Source organism: Centrocercus urophasianus, unplaced genomic scaffold, assembly GCF_019232065.1.
Source record: "Centrocercus urophasianus isolate 14NV4802_14NV808 unplaced genomic scaffold, USGS_Curo_1.0 seq_12, whole genome shotgun sequence".
In the NCBI taxonomy this organism is placed as follows: Eukaryota; Metazoa; Chordata; class Aves; order Galliformes; family Phasianidae; genus Centrocercus; species Centrocercus urophasianus.
The window spans coordinates 60,653,891-60,668,261 of record NW_024884364.1 but is presented as its reverse complement, the minus strand read 5'-3'; the positions used below and the strand labels follow the sequence as shown (position 1 = coordinate 60,668,261).

The window sequence follows — 14,371 nt, the reverse complement described above, 5'->3', positions numbered from 1 at the left end:
AAATACATATGATCTACAACTTCAATCTTCATTATTATAATTTGCTGCTCTTCACGAAAATACATGTTAGCTGTTTTGCTTGATTCTGGTTTGGCATTGCCTGCTTATTCTCACAAACTAAAACAACTATTAGGGAGTGGAAAAGTGCTTTCATGACAGTGAGAAAACTTCTGCAGCACATGGTTCTCCTAGGACAATGAAATCACATTTCATTTAATTTATAGATTGGTCATTATTACAAGCTGATGTATGAGCAGAAAATAATTCAGTTGCATAGAAGGAGCCAGCAGTGTGTGCTTGCAGCCCGAAAGGCCAACTATATTCTGGGATGCATTCAAAGATAAGTGGCCAACAGGGAGAAGGAGGTGATCTCCCCTTCTACTTGGCCCATCTGGAGTACAGGCCTGGGGCCTCCAGCACAGGAAAGATGTGGAACTCTTGGAACAGGTCCAGATGAGGATCTGTTGAGGAAACTGGGCTTGCTTAGCTTGGAGAAGAGAAGTCTTCAGGGAGACCTCATTGTGGCCTTCCTATACTTGAAGGGAGCATATAAACAGGAGGGGGAAAGGCTGTTTACAAGGGTGGACAGTGATAGGACAAGGAGGAATGGTCTTAAATTGAGACAGGAGAGGTCTAGGTTAGATATTAGGAGGAAGTTTTTCACATAGAGGGTGTTGAAGCACTGGAACAGGTTGCCCAAGGAGGCTGTGGATGCCCCATCCCTGGAGGCATTCAAGGCCAGGCTGGATGTGGCTCTGGGCAGCCTGGTCTGGTGGTGGGCGACCCTGCATGTAGCAGGGGGTGGGTGAAACTAGATGATCATTGTGGTCCTTTTCAACACAGGCCTTTTCAACACACGATTCTATGAATCTGCAGAATGAGCCATCATAGAAACGTGAACATTTGAAAACTCAGGGTAAATTGTAAATAGGAACCATAAACATGTACCAACAAAATGCTCACTTAAGATGCTGTCTTCCTTTGAATGATGTTTAAGGAAAGCTCATGATCACCTAAAGTCATGTTTTTTGCAAAATGAATGATCAGGGAAAAAACAGAATTCAAATCATATTTGGGATAATACGTTGTCCAATTAGTAAAAGTATCATGAATCACAGAGGCTTCTAGACTGCACCTACACTACACCTATCAGAGATATAAAGTAGAATAATATATTGAAACTCACCTTGAAAACGTTTAGCAGCTGATTCTCTCAAAGAAAAGAAAATATCACACATCACTGTAGGACAGCTTACACCAGATTTTGTAATGACAGTAAAAATGCGATCAACATACTGCCTCAGATTTTCCTGAAAGAAACAATTATAACAATTTTTTTTTTTTTTGTTATGGAAAGCAGTATTATGCCTGGTTTTATTCATAATGGGATCATTGGTAAGAAATCCTCACTTTTAACATTATATACTTGTAAAACAGTCTCACATTCAGTGATACTCCCTTCAATGAATGTACATATTTAAGAGTAGTAATGTTATCCATATAAAAAACAAACATTAACTTATACACTAGTATGACATATTCCTTCTTTTCACAGCACTTTCTTGTGTGACACTGCTAGAGACATAAGAGACACAGGCTGTTATCCTCGCAACCAATGATAATGCTATCTGAGAGCCTAAGTTACACATGGTAACAGATACTCTATCTTCAAAATCTAATGCATACCCTGTTATTTTCCAGGTTTTCACCATCTTTTAATTTCACAGGATCGATTTCACAAGGTTTATGTACCTGGCAGATCTAGAAAAAAAGATACAGTCCACAATTAATATATTAGTTTACTTTCGAATAAACTTTTCAAGAAGAACAAAGGATTCAAGAAGAGGATTTTGCAAAAATCCTCACCTACTTTTTGTGTAAAAAGCCAAGTGCATAATTTGTACTTTTTTCTTGACAAAGCACTAAAGGTAAATTACCAGCAACCTTCATTTTTTCCAAAAGGAGTCATTAATTTGTTCTATTCTTTCTTTCAGCTGAGATGAAAATCATTCAGATGCTCTCATGCAAGACTGCTCAGGAAAAGCCCTATTTTGCTAAAAGAGTCAATTTTCAAAGTATATCTATATTCTTTAAGAACTGAACATGTTTTTGATGAAACAGTAAACCAACTGCTGAAGAAACTGTCAAATCATTTGAAGGAAGTCTGTGGTCTGAGAGTATTGCTCAGTTATTGCACTAAGAACCCCACACCCACCACTCTGGACTGGACAGATAATAAACCATTGCTACAATATATACATCACATACACAGTTATCTAAGAATAATTTAATTTCTTTAAAGATGAAATGTCTCAGCTACAGCTTCCAGCAGCTTTCTGCTGTATTTGTCCTTTATCCCTCGCAGTTACTACTTTATTAATTTCTCAGAAACAATACGTGGTAGATGTTTTAAAATGGCATTATTTAATTTTGTTAGACAGGTGGAAACTTTCAATTTCCTTTAATACAATCTAATTGTTTCAGAACTGGGTGACTCAGTTGTGGCTGAGCTGAACTAACAAAAAAGATTTCAATGTACGTAGAAACAGGTTCTTACTCTTTTTCCTACAAATCACTTAAAATTAGAAGGAAAAAACAGTACCTGCTCCCTGAAGGCCTTTTGAAGTGACATTTTAATTAAAAAAAAAAGTCTTAAATGATCTTACCTCATCTATAATTGGCTTTAGTGTAACTTGCAGATAATGCATCCCTGCCAGTTTCATTGTCTCGTCGATGCACTTGGAAGTTAATGAGTTTCCTCTGAAAATGGTGTTTGGATCTCTAGAAGTGAACAATTTTCTGTAATTTAGTCTCTTTGTAATAAACTGCTAACATATGGAAATACAAGCAGCACTTAAAGGTGATGAAAATACGCTTCTGAACACACAAACAAAAATTCCTTTTGACATAAGCCTGCCATTAGATGCAGTTATGTAGTCACTTCCAGGCTGTAACAGAAAAGCAGCAATCACGTTAAATCCTGAGGGACTAAAGATTTTTTGGTGTGTTCACACAGTCTGCAGAAGCCTCTCTACACCATCCAAACACAAGGGAACAATGTAGGCTCAAAAGGGTTTACAATACAAACAAGGGAAACTGCACCTGTTTTCACACGCTACTGAACAGCATTTATTTGAGTAAGGGAAGGAAGGGAGCAATATCAGTCTTGTAACAACACTGCACATCACAAATGACCTTCTTCCAAATAAATGGTTGTAAACTGGGAGGGAGATGAAAATACCAGCTCCAGTGACACAGGCATCTCTTTTAAGTGACCCACAGCACTGCCCTGCAATAACACTATTAAACATAACACAGATTCCAATTCTAAACAGAACTGTGTGTACTCTCACATATTCTCACATTTTTCTGAAAAATCACCTCCACAGAATTCTTCTCGTACTAGATACATGGCCATGGCAATCTGCTAAAAATTCTCTCTCTGCACTATCACTAGACTTTTTTTGTTGTTGCATTTTGAAAACTCAACTGAAAGTTGTATATTAATTTTAGTTATGTAGATCCATATATAAGCAAATGTCTTTTACACATATATGATCAAAAATTGACTACAGATATCAGATCAAGTTTGTTAGTTGTTGTATACACACTAACATCTTCTCTGCTGCTTATAGCTTACCACAGCTGTACTCATTCAAGCAATGAATAACAGGATTCTTTTTTTTCTTTTTTTTAAATTAAAACAGTAAGCTCCCTGCCTGCTACAATGCCCAAAAAGTCATGAAAACAAACATCTTTGCCATTTTATCTCAGGAACATGACTGACTAGGGAGCAGCAAATTACCTCATGCTGCATCAACCAAGCAGTTCCAGCCAACCTGAAGCACAGAAAAACACACACCTACAGGAAGAAAAACGCCCTAACCCCCAGGCACACTGAAAGAAAGGCAACTCACACAAAGTCTTTATTTTGTACTGAGGAGCTGTACTTCAGAGCCCAGGTCTGTCATTCTCCTTCACTACCTATTGGCTCTTCTACTGTCAGCCAATGGCATGATTATGTAGGCACAAGGCTTGTAGCAATATATGCTCTTTGAGACTAGTCTGGTGTAAATACTCTTACACCACTACATTGCCAGAACATCTGTAAGTCACATAAATTACTTACAAAGAGTGAGCAGAAAAAAAGATTCTGTTTTCTGTTATCCAATGCCCGATCCAATCCTGTCTTTGTTTCTCAGCCCTCTAATTTGAAAGATTAGACACACAGCTTGCCTTAAATATTCATATTTAGGAAGAAATTTGCTTTTTGTTTAGAAGAAGTCCAGCAAACACTTTTACTCAGTGCAAAATGGCTTATTGGCATACTCTGAAGCTGAAATTATTTCACATGAACAGCGGAAGGTTTTTACAGTTATTATCAAGCTACCAATGCAGAGAACAGAGTGAAATTCCCTGCTCTCGGACCTTACAACAGTTTTCCAAGTAAATTTTGTAAAACATGATGGGAATTCCTCCTCAAATGAAACTCGCCAGTTCTTCAGAAATTTTATAAACAACACTGACATTAGAATGACAGAATCACCAAGGCTGGAAAAGACCTCTAAGATCATCCAGTCCAACCATCCACCCATCACCAAGATTTCCCACTAAACCATGTCCCTCAGTACAACATCTAAACGTTTCTTGAACACTTCCAGGGACAGTTACTTTACCACCTTCCTGAGCAGCCTGTGACAGTGCCTGACTGCTCTCTCAGAGAAGTATTTCCTAACATCCAACCTGAATCTCCCCTGGGGCAACTTAAAGCCATTCCCTTTAGTCTTATTACTAGTTACATGGGAGAAGCGGCTGACCCCCACCTTGCCACAACCTCCTTTCAGGTAAGTGTAGAGAGTAATAAGGTCACCCCAAGACTCCTCTTCTCTAGACTAAACAACCTCAGCTCCCTCAGCTGCTCTCCGTAAGACTCGTGCTGGACCTCTCACAGCTTTGTTGTCCTTCTTTGAACAAGCTCCAGCGTCTTGATGCCTTCCTTGTAGGGAGGCACCCAAAACTGAACACAGTACTCGAGCTGTGGCCTCACTGGAGCCGAGTACAAAGGGATGATCATTTCCCTGCTCTTGCTGGCAACACTATTTCTGATACAAGCCAGAATGCCATTGGCCTTTTTGGCCACCTGAGCACACTGCCGGCTCATGTTCAGCCAAGCATCAAACAATACCACCAGGTCTGTTTCCTCTACACAGTCTTCCAACCACTCTGCCCCAAGCTTGTAGTGTTGCCTAGGGCTGTTGAGGCCAAAGTGCAGGTCCCAGCACTTTGTCTTGCTGAACTTGATCCCATTGGCCTCAGTCTGTCAATCTAATCTGAATAGGTCCCTCTGTAGATTCTTCCTACACTGAGGCAGATCAACACTTGCCCCCAGATTGGAGTCACCTGCAAACTTACCGAGGTTGCGCTCAATTCTCTCATCCAGGTCATCAACAGAGATATTGGATAGGCCCCAGTATCAACCCCCGGGGAACACCACTTGTTACCAATTGCTAGCTGGATTTAACTCCACTCACCAACCACCCTCTGGGCCCAGCCACCCATCCAGTTCTTTACCCAGCAAAGAGTGTTATCCATCTAAGCCATAGGTATCAGTATCTTAAGGAGAATACTGTGGGAAACGGTGTTGAAGGCTTTGCTGAAGTCTAGGTAGACTGTCAACAGCCTTTCCTTCATCCACCAGGCAAGTCACTTGATCATAGAAGGAGATCAGATTGGTCAAGCAGGACCTGCCTTTCATGAACCTATGCTGGCCAGGCCTGATCCCACACATGCCGTGTGATCTCCCTCAAGATGATCTGCTCCATAATCTTACTTGGTACAGAGGTCAGACTGACAGGCCTGTAGCTCCCTGGATCCTCCTCACAACCCTTTTTGTAGATAGGAGTCACACTGGCAAGCCTCCAGTCCTCTGGGACCCATCTGGTCAACCAGGAATGCTGGATGTTGCAAAGTGGCTTGGCTATCATCTCCACCAGCTCCCTCAGCACTCTTGGGTGGATACCACCAACCCCATGGACTTGTGGCAGTCCAGATGGAGCAGTAGGTCTGTAACTGTTTCCACCTGAATCATCAAGGGTTTATTCTGTTCCCCATTTGATACATCCAGGTCAGAAGGGATGGTACCCCCAAGGGTAGTCAACTAGTCTGAAGTTGAAGTCCCTCATGAGAACAACGGCTAGCGATTGTGCAACTTCTGCCAGCTGTTCATAGTACACCTCATCTGTCTCTTCATCCTGGTTAGGTTGTCTATAACAGTCCTCCACCAGGATGGCCACATTGCTGGTGTCTCCCTGATCCTTACCCACAGAGATTCAACCTTATCATTCCCAGCCCCAAGCTCAACAACATCAAAACACTTTCAAATATAGTGAGAGCCACACCACCACCCCTCGTTCCTTGCCTATCCCTTCTGAAGAGCTTATAACCATCACCATCTTTCCATAATGGCAGCTAAGTCATAGTTTGCCTGCTGCACAATGGCTTCCTGGCTTAGCTGGGAGGAAAAGGAGCAACTTCAACAGTTTATTTTGAAATTGCATTTAGTTTTAGAAACTGAGTGTAGGATCCTACCACAAGCCAACACAGAGCTTGACAGCAATTAGTTTGTTGATACTTACTGAGTCCTCTTCACTTCAGCACTTGCAATGGCACTTATGAAAGGCACAATTCTGCCATAGTGTAGGAAAAGCCTGACGAGAGGTATGGCTGCTTCCTGCTTTTCTCTGCAAACTTCACCCAAAATGTGTGCAGCTGATGCTGAGACAGGCTGAAGAGTAAAAAGGAATAAAAACTTTGAGAGATCTTTAAAGCACAAGCGTAATTAATTCCTTAGTGCACAAACCCACATAACAATTGCAGTGGTCAGTTACCTAAACATGTCTAAACATAACATGGTTGGGCCTCACATTCCAGTTTTAGTTGGCTTTAAGTTTTGATCAGAAGAGGGCAGCAATTTAAAAATTATTGCAGTGCAGTCTTTTTCCTGCATTTTTAACAGTTGACTTTTCACTGAATGTGACCGTTGCCTGGGAAGCAACTGAAGAACTATAAACCTCCCCATTTTCAGACTATAGTAACAACAGAAACCAGTTCTGGAACTGAAAAAATCAACACTCAAACCTCAGGTCCAAGTCAAACGCTAAAACTATACACAATGGCAGATGAAGTCCATCCTTCTGACATTTTAGAGTTGGTTCTCTGTTTGGGATTGTTTTGTTTTCTCATTTTGTTTTGTTTTTAAATTATGCAAGTAAACTAGTTCCTCTCCAATAAAGGAAAACAAATTGATCAAACTGAAGTTTACTTTGCATTTTCACACGTAAAATTAGAAAGCCACAGAGAATATGCTGCTGTTAAAACCACTGGTGTTCCTGGGTGTGCCTCCACCCACCGTACTATATGCAGATAAAGATCTTTTCTGTAAGGACAGAAAACAACCATGAAGGATATGCAGAGCTTAACAAGATCCTTGGGTGTAAGAAGAAAGAAGTTGAAGATTCTGGTAATTATTCACCTATGGTGCCAACAAGACTGTGCCTAACATTCAGGGGGAACCCTGCGAGGATGAATTACAGGTAAACAACAAGCAGCACAAGCAAATTACCTCAACATCTGCAGATTTTAGCAGGAGGTCTCTAAGTGGACTGTAATAGTCTGAGGAAAAAACATGGTCCTCAGTGTAAACCACATTTAACCTTAAGGAACCAAGGTCATCAGGTTTCAGTGACTTGTTACCATTATCTCTGGGCTGCAGGAAATACCTGTAATGCAAAAATAGATAATGTTTGTGCTGAAACACAAGATTATCTCAGCCTACACATAAGCATATAGAAAAGCTATAGATTAGTGATACAAACAATCTCTATAAACTTATTAAATTTCTTGAGAGTTCTGAATCAAAAATTTTAATTGTTTATTAATGTTAGTGTATTTTGCACCAACTCCAACATGGAAAGTTCTGATCGTTACGATTTGTGCTGATGTAACATATCAAAAAAAACCCCACATTTTCATAAAATTATGGCATTGCTATTGAATTGCAGTAAATAATATCAAAAACTCAAGGTATTAAAATTCGCACATGCTACACAGAGACATACTCAAATCTCTAGTCAGATTATCAAAACTTCTTGCTCTTACATCTGCTAAGATCATTTTGGTTTGCTTACTTAATTATAGATACAAATTAAATCCATTTAAACTTTATCACATAGAAGTAATTATTCAAAGACTTCACAGCAAATATATGTTTCTACTCATACTCTGAAAGAAAAATGTCAAGTACCATGCTTCATAAGAGCTCGACTGTCGCAGAAATTTCAAAGGAAGTCTCAGTTCTCCTAGAAACTCATCTCCAAACTTCAAGTTACTGGCATTCCAGAGATCAACTCTGCAACAAAAAGAAGTCATTTTAAAAGATAACGAATAAATAAAATTTCTTTTATTTGAATTTTGTTGGTTTTTCTCCTCAAGCCCAGGAGTTAGAAAGTTCCAAAATGTACAGTGCTGGTTTTCAAACAGTTAAGAGGCTAAGGTTGACTTCTGGAGCCTTACAGCTCATCTCCATAAAACACCAGTGAAAAATCATCTAGAACACCTTTTCCTCATCTGTATTGTTTCCACAGTCCATATCGATAAACATCTAGGGGCTCTCTGCATATCCCAGATAAAGGAAAAAATACAGATAAAATGAATACCATGGCAAAAAATGTCCAGAGACCTTCAGTCTTGGGCTGATTTCATTACCAGTAGTGTAATGAAAGTTTGAAGAGTGAGGCTGAATTTCTACTCAGCCTTTCCCAATGCTCTAGCTTCTGGGAAGATTCACCATGTCAAGCTTACATATTTGCTGCACCTAAAGTTCTTCTGTACAAATAATAGGACTGTTCTACCACACAGTATCACACAGTATCACATGTGTATTATCTGTAATCTATGCAATTTCTGTTGCTTAGTTCCTCATACATGGAAATTCTGTTAGATGATGGTTCCTTGCCTTTCACACACTCTTTAACATTCAGGATGTAAAACAATTGCTCTTAGATTCAAAGTAGAAGTACTGGTGTCTAACCTGGCGTTTGTGGATAAATGCTACAATACCCATCTCAGAGTGAGGGTTTCAAACTCTAGGACAGATATTTCTGTACATATTCTAAGGCTTTCTCAAAGAGGCATTTTCATTTTACAACAATCACAGCTAAGAACTTCTCAGTTCAGTGACAGTCTCAATATGCCTTAAACTCTGGGGAAAAAAGACTGTATGGGGAAAAATGCAGGTTCTTGAATAATGAAGATTTCCAGGAGAACTATAACTGTAATCTGGATAAGGTGCAAAATCATTTGATTATGGACATACTTACACCACCTTCCTAGTCTCAAGCAAGTTACAGTAGGTTATCAAAGAATGAGGACTGCTAGTCCTGTTATAGGTTTTTCCTACGTTATGCAAGTGCAGAGAATGTCACTTCTAAATCCCCTGAGTCTTGCCTCTCTGTCTCATGCATCAAGTTTCATATGCCAGACATGTCAAAAGCTCATGTTACGTGCCTGCTAGTTTAAGTTCTTCAAACTCTAATATTTCAACTTTTTTTTTTTTCCTGCAGTGCAAAAATGACCCAACAGGAAAAGTCTTTGAAAATCCTACCTTCTCTATTTTTTCTCCATATTCAGTTGATTGCAATCTTACAAACTAATTCAAATGGCTAAGTGCAGCTTCAGGAAGGGATTTTTAGAAGGTTATTTACACATAGTCCAACTCTGCATTTACAAAGTATTTACAGGCAACTGGTTTCTAGTTTATGTAAATGCCTTCTAGATGCTCACTGGCAGTAACACTTTGAAACATACACAGCCTCACACATTTCCGAAGGGCATGCCCTACAGCAACTGAAGTTACAGAAAAAAAAGTAAATGTAAGAACAGTAAAATGTTTCAGCAGGAGAGGAATTCAAAACTCAAGGCAGATCTCATGATGTACAATAAGCAAAGCAGGCATTCAAATTCTGACATTATTGTTTTGAGTGCTTGAGGCATAAAGCGTAAGTAAAAGTAAAATTAAAAGAAAATTCTATACACAAGACCCTGGAGTCTAAAGCTTTATTCTAAAATGGTCAGACACTGCTGACAGAGAGAAAGAAAGAACAACAGAGAGGAGGAGGAGAAACAATGAATTTCACCAGAACATCTGGTCCTTCAGTGCTGATATGCTCTGCCTGCAACTTCCTACACCCACTCAAAAAGAGAAACTTTCATAGCTTTAGAGAAAAACCATGAGAGACTGAGTTGCCTCTGTACTCTGTGGAATGGTATTTTCTCAGGAGAGAAAAAGAAAACAAACCCCCAAACCCATTAATTGTATGATCCATCCAGAGGGCATGGGGGCAATCTCACTCTTAGAAAACAGAGCGGAGGAAATGAGGGGGCTGGGAGAAGAACCCGAGATGGAAACAAAACCACTCTGTCTTATATGGGACAAACTGTCTGAGCAAACAGTTTGCCCAACCAAAACTAATTCTTTACCTACTTTCACTTATTATTTAAGTGCTTAGTCTTTCCCAGCTACTTTACTAGTCTTTTGCGTCACATCGTGATGTTTTGTTGTTAAGGAATGGAACACTTTTTTGAAACTCATTTACATCTCTTGCATCTCTTGCATACAAATAATCTCCCTTTCCTGTCTCACAGAGTCCTGGCAAACACACGTCTATTAATGGCCACGCAGTGCTGTGATATTACAGTAACGGGCTGCATGAACCAGCAGTTGACAGGCAAAGCAGAAGGCAACGTGGCAAATCTCATTCATTCATTAACACAAACATCTTGCTTGGTGGGAATGTTCCCCTTGTCTGGTCCCCCTCTTACTGCCAGTAATGCTTCTGAAGGGACTAGGGAATGTTTTGAGAGAGGAGCCCTCACTGACTCTCCAGTGGGAGCACCTGGAGAGAAAGGAGTAGGAGGGATGCCCTTCCTCCTCAACTTTTCTTTCTCTAAATCCTAGGAGAAAGAAGAAATACCACACCACACATGTATGTGGATAAAGCAGTTTCCACACCTGCTGTGCAGATCACCAGATGGACTAAACCTTCAAGTTTCAGGTATGCAACAGTACCTCACACATGAGACGCCACAAGGCTTTGCAACCCCTACTGTTTCCTCCCCACTCTGACCTTTCACCCATCCCCACAAACACTGTTGACAGGCCTCTGCAAGTTTTAAAATAGCAGTAAGTGGGTGGGTGGGGTTGTTTTGTTTTTGAAATAAGAGTTACTTCTTTCCTGTGCAATGGATCGTACCCAGCCTCACAAGAAGGGGTTACATTCTGGCAGGAAAAAGAGAAGAGAAACTGCCTCAGACCCAGAGAAAATTTCAGCTCAAGAGTTTCCTTTCAGGGAAGGAGGATCTTATCTTGGTTGCTAAAATTAAGTGACAAAAGAAAACAGATCCTTTAACAAAGAGCATCACAGAGCTCTTGGGCTCTCCTGGGAAACTGAGGGAAGGAGGGTTGAAAGAGAGACCAGACATAAAAGGCTGCACTTAATGATAAATGCACGTTAGCATACACACATGCACATTACACACACAGAGAAAGGATACTGAGGAAAATAACGAGGATGTCTCCCACAGCACAACTGTCACAAATTCATATAGGATCTACAGGATCATGCAGGTAAAGGAATAGATGCAGCAACAAAGAATCCTCTTTGAGTCACCAACAATGAAATCATGCTTGTCATTTTGAAGAAACAGTCTACTACAAAGCACATAACTTTGGAAGATTATCAGTAGAAGCTATCGTGTATTACCTAATCTCCATTTTGTCAACTTCATCGACATCTTCAATATCAAATTGGGATTTCTTGTTGTAGCTACTCGGTCTTGTAACCTAAAAAAAAGGAGGAACCTTTAACAAATTAACCTGATACAAAAGCATTTCTCTGTTACTTCTACAAAGCTCTGGGACATTGTGGCATTTGACTATCAGTAAGGAATCCATCCCTGATTATAAAAACATTCAAACATGGTAATAAACCTGTAGACTGCAGATTCCCCACTATAGAGATGTGGTAAGAATCTTATTCAAAGGTAACTAAACACTTCATACTTCCTTTACCAGAGAAAGAACGTCTTTAATATTACTACAGTACTTTGAGTTTACATTGTCAAAAGAAAAAAAAACATGCAAATGAATACCACTATCAAAAGAAATAAAGGGGCAATTAATACCTATGCCTTAAGTACAGCTGTGCAAGAGATGCCTGAGGCATTCTGAAGAAGAGAGAGGTGAAAAGCAAAACCACCACTAAAAACATTTCACAATGGATCCAATTAAAATTGGGAAGTTCAGCCTGTCATGGTATCCTGGAATTCGATTTATCACACCCCCACGAAATGTACCAAGCAGATCAACTGTCTAAGAGATGCTACACTGTGCTACGCATGTCAGAATTTAGAATCAGGTGCACTGCAACCACATTTGCAACACTGACAAAGGAAAGCATGGGTAGAAAAGAATGGGAAGATAAGCTGCAGGTGTAGAGCATTAGCAAAAGAAAGCTTTTGTACAAACATTTCTTAAAATCTCTTTTCTAGTATGATCTAAAAAAGCCTTTGATAGTTTTGTTTTTTTCATAGTGTGTCAGAAACTTGAGAAAAAGGCTACCCCACCCAGCTGAAACCACAGCAGGAACCGACCAAACACAAGTGCGTATGATGTGTGGGTTCAGCTCTTGGTTGCACACAGAAGCTCAGCTTTATTGAATGTTTAAATACTCATGTGGCTTAATGCTTCCCACTCACAAAAACTGGCTTTTATTGTAAACTTGACTTCTTGTTACATCAGATGCAGACAACAAACAGGAGAGCCAAAGATGTAGCTGCACAGATAGAGAGAAATTAGAAAAGAATCTTCAGATTGACACCCAACAGTCTTTTGTGTGCTTAAGAGAAGGCTCCATTTTCAAGGTGATACACATGAATACAAAGGTACCATAGCAGCACTGGGTACCAAATGTTCTAGCCCCAAACCAAATGAAACGCACCAGTAAGCCCAATATCATGGTAATTTAAATGCATCCTACAGTATCAGCAGCTCAGAACAATTTTTCTCCCCCCTACGCTTGCAACCATCTTCACTGTGGCTTCAAGAAATCATCCTATATAACTGAAAATTACGTATTTTGTATTAGCATTGTAAAGATAATGGTGTAGTTCTGAATAAGAAAGCAAACTGTAGTGTTTATTACCTGAAAGACATGAGTTACAAAAAGTTACAACAGACATGTAACTTATGGCACACCCCTTTCAAGTAAACACTTCTGAGAAGCTTTGCTGGAGTCTGCATGCATGAGGTTCCTCTGTTCATCTGCATGACTGCTTAGTATGCAGATCAATCAAAATGCTAAAAAGAGCGTCCTAATAAGCCCATCAGTTTCAAGGATGGAATTAGATATTAGGGAACTTTCAGCTCAGATGGCAAACTGACAAGCTTATTTATCAGTTGCTCAATTTTTAGCACAATTGGGTTTGCAAACCGGCTCCCAGCACTACCTCCTTCATGAGTGGGAGATTTCCCTGTAGCTTTGTACATCTAAGCTTCTTCACTGCTGCAGCTGAAGTGGTGGTGAAAATGGCTCCAAATCATCAGGTGCAAGTTTCACTTGTAGCATCCTTAAGCAAGCCCTTAAATCTTCCAAATCAATGATAAGCTGTTTTCCATTTAGCTAATTAAATCTATTTTGCTGCAGAAAGGAATGCATGTCTTCACTGACTTCTACAGATTTTCTTCTTCCTTAGAGCCATGGCCAATTGCTGTGCTAGCAGACTGCAGGAAAGCTGATGAAACTGTTTGGAAGCAGTAAATGATACGTCTGTCAACAGCATGAATCTGTGCAGCTCCACAGGAATCAGGTTAGCTACAGGTCTGCCCACGTCTCATTAGTGAATGTATTTTCCAGCCCTAGCAGTGCTACTGAACCTTATTCCTTGGAGACATTTAGCCTGGTATATACCAACTACTCAAAATGACATAAATTTATGATGGCTCTGTTGGCACTGAGGGCTGTTTCACATACTGTCCAAGCATTGTCCTTACCCACACAGAAAACCCTTTACTTTGAGTTAGCAGGACAGTGAGGGTATGGGTTCCAGTTCAAGTTTTGCTTTTATAGATACTTGCAAGCAACTCAGCTCTTAGCATAAAGGCAGGCAAAGAAAACCACCAGCCCCCTTCCACAGCTCCAGTTGGAAGGTGCATTCTGCTCCTCTCTTTCCTCTCCCCATCTGGCACCACCTGCCAAGCTCAGTGTTTAAATACCAAATGTTCACTATTTCTGCAGCACACAGAAGGCAGAGGAAA

At 40.1% G+C, this 14,371-nt stretch overlaps 1 protein-coding gene across 3 annotated transcripts in view; it reads right to left on the bottom strand.

The window, feature by feature from the left end:
- Positions 1-14,371, bottom strand: part of RASA3 (RAS p21 protein activator 3) — a 176,286-nt gene that overhangs the window by 16,474 nt on the left and 145,441 nt on the right. For all 3 annotated transcript variants that reach the window (XM_042810753.1, XM_042810752.1, XM_042810754.1), the window contains exons 8-14: positions 11,820-11,899; positions 8,303-8,407; positions 7,622-7,778; positions 6,636-6,784; positions 2,667-2,781; positions 1,687-1,761; positions 1,187-1,310 (exon numbers count right to left, since the gene is read on the bottom strand). In XM_042810753.1, coding sequence (XP_042666687.1) covers positions 1,187-1,310; positions 1,687-1,761; positions 2,667-2,781; positions 6,636-6,784; positions 7,622-7,778; positions 8,303-8,407; positions 11,820-11,899 — 805 coding nt within the window. The remainder of the gene's footprint in view (positions 1-1,186; positions 1,311-1,686; positions 1,762-2,666; positions 2,782-6,635; positions 6,785-7,621; positions 7,779-8,302; positions 8,408-11,819; positions 11,900-14,371) is intronic.